The following is a 7,903-nucleotide window of genomic DNA, read 5'->3' on the forward strand; positions in this document are numbered from 1 at the left end:
ATTTTTTTTAAAAATTAAAAATTTTATTATTTAATAAAGGTGAAGCTTTTTTTTTTTTTTTACTCAAAACATCAACGATTGTAAATGACTAATGAGTTGTTCTTTTGGAGTATAACTTGAGTGTAATTTTTGAGTTGAATTTGAATTATAACGTGAGTTGAAGTTAGAACTTGAATAAAGTTGAGTAAAATTGAATAAAGTTGAAACTTAAAATAACGTGAACTTGAATAAAGTTGAAACTTGAGTTGTCTTTTTTTTAGTTTTTTGGACAAAAGAACATGCCCTAAATGTTATGTGTCATTTTGAAATAGTATTGAATACACATTCTTTCTTTTGGGTGGATTCTGATTAGAATTCTCCAAGCATATAACCAACCCAAAAAAAGAGAGAGAGAAACTAGAAATTAAAAAAGCAACAATTTTCTTTTCTTTTTTTTGTTACTAGAATATTTAGGTCATTGTTAGAAATCTAGAACCAAAACTAAGATGCATTCTCATAAATAACAGATAGAAAAAAAAAAAAAAGTGAAGTGAATATATATTTACAATTTGTATAGAAAATGTGCAATCCTAGGCTTAGTTCTTAAAGGAGGTGGCCCTCTTATAATTATGGTTAAAAGAAGTGACTTATTATTAAGTTTATTTGTTTTGAAAAAGTAGGATGACACATGTCAATAAAATAAAGTAACATCTATAAAAGAGTCTGTAAGGGAGTGTATTTAGCACTCCACTTCATGTAATTTATTGCATGTTATGCAAACTAATTAAAGTTTACACGGTTAATATAAGTTGGTAAATTAAGTTTAATTAACCATTTAATTAACTTTTAATGGTATGATCTAGAAATATCTAAGTTTAAAATATTGCACCGCACCACATAAAAAAATTACAGACTCATGAATCAGACCGTTAAATAAGAGTCCTGAATTTAAGACGCAATCACAAGAAAGTTTGAATTTTAATCAAATGGCTAAAGGAAGAAAATAGAAAACAACTTCTCCAAACTATATAAACTTTCTTTCCTAATGATTTATTTAAGTGTTCTTTTAATCTTCTTTTTATTTAAATGTTAACAGCAAATCGATGTTCTTTTACCCTCAACAAAATTTGTTTAAAAAGAAAAAAAGAAAAGAAAAGAAAAAGGGTTCATCTTATAATTTTTGCCAGAAAACAAGAAAATTTGTTTAAGGGCCTGTTTAGTTCGTTGATTCGAGTTTTTAATTCGAGTTGAGATGTGATTTTATGTGAGAGCTTTTTACTGTAGTAAAAAAGTTAGATGTGATTGTTTGTGAGAGCTTTTTACTGTAGAAAAACTCTAATTCTAAACTCGAATCAGCGAAATGAACGGAGCATTAAATTGATGTTTCTAACTGCATGCATGTTGATCTTTTTTGTTATCATTTCTTTGGGTTTCGCTAGCTGTTTTTGTCTTCACATTTAGTTTGTGAATTTTTTTTTTTTTTTTTTTTTTTTTTTTTTTCTTTTATTTTTTTTTTTTTTTTTTTTTTTTTTTTTTACCTATAGGCAAAATAACATGAATCAAGTTGATAAGGAAGGCTCTTTGGACTATATTTAGAAAGGACCACAAAAGGCTATCTATCCAAATCCAACAAAAGAATACAAGTTTCCTACTGAACTAAATTTGGGGTGTTATAATAATTTCTTTCACAGTAAAAAGTGTGAGCAAATATTATTGCAAGATTTCTTTCCCATCATCAATGATTCCAATTTGTACTCTAATCAGATGCAGGTTTCCAAACCTTGATAAATACTGCTTATTTGCATTATTATTTTCTCCCCTTCTTTATTCTTCCTCCTGTATAATTATTACAATCATGTCTTCTCCCGTTGGAAAAAAAAGACAAGAAGAAAACAACAAGCCAACTTTTCCCAACTACCCAAAACACAATTAATAGATTTTATTAACCTCTTTTTCCCTCTTTCAACGCTCTGAAATTCATTACTTATGGGATATTTCTGACCTCTCTATTGTTGGGGTCAACAAAATCACGTAAAATTAAATAAATAAAAAAAAATAGCACAGATAACTTTTTGTGCAAACTTGACTACTGAAACCCAATTTGTTTAGTTTTTCAATTTAAGTTTTTAATTTTAATTTATTACAGTAAAAAAAAATTATAAAAAATTAGACTTAATTTTTTTATTATAGTAAAAAAATTTTATAAAAAATTATATCTCAATTTAAATTAAAATTTTAAATAAAAAATTAAACGAGATTAATTTTTTAAAAAGATGTTTGGTACACAATAATTTTAAAAATGAGAATAAGAATCTCTAAAATTATCATATTTAGTACAAAAATTGTAAATTTTATATTCTTAAGAAAGTAAATACTATAAGATTCATTTTTTCTCTTTTTTAAGTAATTTAAATGTCACCCAATAAAATATTATTTAGACACTTTTTATTTCATCAATTCATTTAAAATTTAAATTTTATTAAAATAAAATTTTTTTAAAAATAATCACATTTAATTTTTTTATAATAATAAAAAAATTTAAATAAAATTACATCTTAAATTAAATTAAAAATTTTAATTAGCAATTAAACGGCCCTTATATTCCCAGATATCTCAATCCCATGGAACACGTGAAAATATCAACAGCCCAAGCACCCACCCTGTCCATCCCCTCCATCTCCGGATCTCACACAACGTCGCCGGGCTTCGTCTGTCCTTACCGCATATTGTCGGACTCGTCGGATCTCATTGGACCTCGACAGATCTTGTCGGACCTCCCTGGAATCATCTTCCCCGACTAAGCAACTCGCTTCCCTCCCCCTCACACCCTCGCTGACCCCTCGCGTCCTACAATCGCCGATAGAGCTCGCCATGGCTCCGCGCGACCAACGACAAAGAACCAACCTAGACCCCCTCAAATCTAGTTTCTGCCCTCTAGATCGACAGCTCCTTTTCGTCACTCGACCACCTGTGTCGTAGTCGCCTCCGGCGCAGCTCCTCCCACAACGCCGTCGCTAGCCCACCTCCCCCACATTGCGAAGCAGATCTGGTTCGATAGATAGAAAGACCAACGTGTTTTTTCTTTTCCTTTTTTACTTGGTAATTTAATGTATTAAATTTATCTATTTAATTTGTTAAGTATCTTTTCCTTTTTTACTTGGTAATTTAATGTATTAAATTTATCTATTTAATTTGTTAAGTATCTTTTCCTTTTTTACTTGGTAATTTAATGTATTAAATTTATCTATTTAATTTGTTATACAAAATTCGTTAAGAGTTTTTTTTAACAATTTAATACTTTTTTGTAATATTTAAAAAAAATAAATCTATGGTGTTAAAAATATATAATCACCCAAATTATAAAATTTAACTGGTTTTTTAAATGTTTAAAATTATTGGTTTTATAAGAAAATCACATTACAATGTATTAGATTACATTACTTTAAACAACAACAAAAAACCACACAATAATACAATTAAACACAATAAAATGATATTTTTGAAAATTTAAGAAAAAATTCCTACACTTAACGTATATTTTTAAAAAATTATATCACCTTTTATCATTTTTTTGAGAATATAAATCTCACTTATTATGTGTACCAAACTCTCCTAAATGTCTACTAGAAAAATCTTCCCCATTATTTATGCTTATTTCTTCAACCAATTTCATCAACCAAACCAAACCTAACCATGCGTGTACAGTGGGAGCTAAGAGTCCAAATGTACTGCCAATTTGCTGCACCGTTTCTTCACCACTTGTCACATCCATATGACTTTGGATTCCACCAATTGCCATTCACAAAAATGTCCTACTGAACACGACAAGTCTCACCTCAGGGAAAAAAAAAAAAGGATAATAAGAGTGAAACCAAAGAACATAAATTTGGGAATTGAGACCAAATGAAAACATACTTGCGTTCACGCTTATTTCTTCTCTATATTTTTCTTTAATTTTTCTTTTCAAGACCATACTCATGCAATGTATTATGTCATAAATAACACGGATGTTTCTTAGAAAATTTCCGCCCTAGTTGAGAAATACATATCATAATAGCAATTTGGACCATTTACTATTTATCAAATGTTTGATTAGAAGATTCAAACTATAATTTGAATAATAATTCATGATTTATTATAATATATTCTCTTATAAAAAATACATATAAATCAAAAATAATTCTAATCACATGATTTTAATCCATAAACCATACGTCTCCTTATTTTCTTGGACTAAAATCTCCTATAGTTTTTTTTTAAATTTTTTTTCCAATAAGCCACATTATTTTGCCCCATCGTGAGCTTCTTTAACCAAATTAATTCTAACTGTCCAATTTACAATATCTATATTAAAACCAATGCACCTTAAATTATAAAAATACTCCTACTCATAAATCAAGCCATTGAAATTTAATTAAATAGCTAAAAAAAACTTGTCCGGCCAATTTCACCCTAACATAAAATTTTCCAATGCAAAAATAAGTCATTCAATAAACTAAAAATGATTTATTGAACCCATGAGGGCGTATCAAAATACAGAAATCATCACGAAATTCATTATGTAAAAAGCCAAAGACAAACATCATGAAAAATGGTAAAGAGGACGAGAAGACCTAAAAGGTAAGAACTATACACATACCACAACCCCCCCTTAATTTCTATTCCACCATCGAAGAAACCATATTAAGAAATTCTATTAATCTTATCAACCTCAATAAATCTGTGCTGCGCTCTCTATACACAAAAACAAAAGGAACTGACCCAGCTGAATCATCATCAATGTAGAAAGTAATGCTCATAATCATCATACATAGTAGAGTCTTGTTTTCTCAAGCGGAAGTGGCTTGGCTGGTGGCTCTGCTCCGGTGGCGGCGGTGTTTCCCGTGGTGGCGCCGCCCGTTCCCGAATGTGACGGGGTCGAACGACCGGAGTCTCTCCGCTTCCTGTGGGATGATCACGCACTCCGGCGGAGGGACCTTGTATCTAACTCTGTCATAGCAATACGAGTATGTCATGTGTTTCTTCCTAATGCCCTCCATTCTGGTTCTCTGCATTGGTGTGACGCCAGTGGGGACGGATTCGGAATCCTGCGAGTTGTCGCACTTCGAGAACTGCTCGATCGGATCGACGGCGCAGCCGTGGAGAACGAGGTCGGAGAATTCCGTGACGTAGGGGGCATATTTGTAATTGACTCTGTATTTTCCACCATTAGTGGCCCAATCTGATCCGTCCCAGATTGTGGCGTATAACGACATTGGCTTAGATGGGAAGTCACCACCCATGGACTCTGTTCTCTTCACCTCTCTAATTGGAACATTGTCCACATAGAATCTGCATTAAAACAGAAACAAAAACAAAACAATTTCAGATAAAAAGGAAAGGTGAATATCTCTGAAATAAAACTATTTGATTTTTTTTTTTTCAAAATAGTATAAGATTAGATTCTGGACCAAAAAAAATGTACAATTCACAATGCTAAATCATCACCAAAAATTAAAACCCGGAGAGAATCATCGTCTAAATCATGAAAACCAAGAAAAATGGTTTTTTTGGAAGAAACAGAGAACTATAATTAAACAAAACAAAATAAAACACAGCTTATGAGAAGCAATCATATATATTTATATATATATATACATATGTAGATATATACATATATGTGTGTAAAAGAAAGGGGCGCTTACATGATCAGAGAATCGGTCCAGAGAATACTGAAGTGATGGAAATCATCAGAAGGATCAAACCAAAGATTGTAGCGCTCTTCTCTGCCAACACTGGTGCTTCCATTTCCATAAACATTAGTTTGAATCCTCCATTCTTTTCCTCTTATGTTCCCCAAGAACTCGAAATCGATTTCGTCGTGGTTCTTCTCGAACATGTCTCCGTTCGACATCTGCAACAAACAGATTAATTTTTCTCTCTTTTTCTTTGTCTCTCAGGCCACTGGTATATATATAACAGAAGATATGCGTAAAAGAAGATGAAAACTGTGAACTTTATTGAAAAACCATGTGAGAGATGAGTTTTGGACTCAACGAGAGAGATATGAAACAGAAAATCTGGTTTAGACAAAAGTGATAACCAAAAGTCACAATCTTTCCAAAACAGAGTTTTTATTACTGATGATTTAATCTGATAGAGAAGATAAAGATGAAGATTTTACTCACATAAAAGGCAACAACAACTCCGGCAGTGTAATCAGGAGGCAACTTAATCGAAGCACTGAAAAACCCATGAAGGTAAAGGTCCTGAGACACAAATCCAGAGCCTGAAAAAAAAAATCAAAAACAAAAAATCAGAAGAGAAAACCCATATTAAGAACCCAACAAAATTTTAAAAAATAAAAATAAAAAAGAAGATGGACCTGTTCGTTCGTTAAGAGTGAGATGAACAGTTTTTCCATCTCTGTGGATCAAAAGATTGTCGTCCCCAAAAAGTTGGGTGTAGCCTTCATCAAAGGCTATAATCGGCAAGTCACTGGTTTTGGCTGTTGACCCAGAAACAATCACGCCCAAAAACAAACAACAGAGAAGAAGAAGAAGAAGATGAAGAAATCCAAGATAAGAGTGACCCATATCCTATTATCTCTGTTTTTCTGTTTTTTTTTTTCTTTTCTGTTCTTAATAGAAACTCAACTCTTGTGTGTTTTGAGAAACAATGGCTGTTCAGTTTTTCTTTGTTTCTTTTCTTTTATTTCCTATTCTATTTATCTTTTTCTTGTTCTTGAGTATTTCTTTTTCTCTGTGTTTTATATATAGGAAGAGAGAGAAAGAAGAGAGAGCGAGAGAGAGAGAGGCGTGGAATATCTCTATTATGTCTATTCTCTACAGCTATGGGCGATAGAGAGAGCCGAAAAGGGGCTGATGAGAGAAGAAAGACAAGGGCAATGGGCAGCTCATTTTATTGGTGAGTGGGAGGACTTGAGCTGTTCTCTTTTTTTCTTTTTCTTGTTCTTTCCTTTTTCTCTGGCGTGGCTTGTGTTTTCGATGTTTTCTCTCTATTGGGCTGGTTTTTTTAATTTCGAAAACATTTGTGGCTTTTCTCTCATTTGCTAATCGGTAAGGATGATTTTCGTCTTAGGATGTATACAAACATACCTTAAAATCCGTTTACTTCACTGATTCGAGTTTGTAATTCGAGTTGAGATGTGATTTTATGTGAGAATTTTTTACTATAACAAAAAAGTTAGATGTAATTATTTCTGAGAGCTTTTTACTGTAGCAAAACTCAAATTCTAAACTCGAATCGGTAAAATAAACGGGACCAAACTATTTGTTTATTGAAATTTTTGCAATTTTTAGCGATGACATTTTGACATCATTGTTTAATGTCAAAAAATATGATGTATACAATCCAAAATAGCTCTATTCCTTTTTTTTTTTTTCATTTTTTTTTGTTTGGCTAGTTCCACCTATTAGTCATCCTTCCTAGTCTTTGTGAATTTAATCTAGTGTTATGGCAGGCATAGATCATAATTTAACAGTAATTCACATTTAATTATATGAAAATGAATTAGAATTTGAATCCCCCATCCAAGTTAAAAAAAAGAAAAACTTTTATTCCCTAATTTATACCATAACTTATTTTCAATTTATCAAATAAAATGCTCAGGTCAACTTACAATAAAAAAAGAATATGAAGATATATTAGTTACAAACACTAATTGCAATTGAGATTTTGAACCTTGAAAATAATTTTCATTTTCTCTATAATGATATTTTCAATATTGGAGCACAAAACTTTTGTCTACTACCAATTTTCTCAAGAGCAGGTGAAGGCAATTTAATAAGTCTCTTGACATTACATTTTTAATTATCTAATATCAATACCTGCCTTTACAAAACTTATATAGATAAGGTTATTATATATCTTATAATTTTAGATGTTCACAAAGTTGTACCTTCAAATTTAAAATTCATACTAA

At 31.2% G+C, this 7,903-nt stretch overlaps 1 protein-coding gene across 1 annotated transcript; it reads right to left on the reverse strand.

Annotated features, from left to right (window-relative positions):
• Window positions 1-4,462: 4,462 nt before the first annotated feature.
• Window positions 4,463-6,711, reverse strand: LOC21402237 (probable xyloglucan endotransglucosylase/hydrolase protein 28). The gene is made up of 4 exons (XM_010107246.2): window positions 6,344-6,711; window positions 6,147-6,247; window positions 5,664-5,872; window positions 4,463-5,310 (listed from the first exon to the last, which is right to left on the reverse strand). The coding sequence occupies exons 1-4, from the start codon at window positions 6,552-6,554 to the stop codon at window positions 4,809-4,811; spliced, it is 1,023 nt and encodes a 340-aa protein (XP_010105548.1). The 5' UTR covers window positions 6,555-6,711; the 3' UTR covers window positions 4,463-4,808.
• Window positions 6,712-7,903: the final 1,192 nt, after the last annotated feature.

The sequence above is a fragment of the Morus notabilis genome, unplaced genomic scaffold (assembly GCF_000414095.1).
Source record: "Morus notabilis unplaced genomic scaffold, ASM41409v2 Scaffold102, whole genome shotgun sequence".
NCBI classification, from domain to species: domain Eukaryota; kingdom Viridiplantae; phylum Streptophyta; class Magnoliopsida; order Rosales; family Moraceae; genus Morus; species Morus notabilis.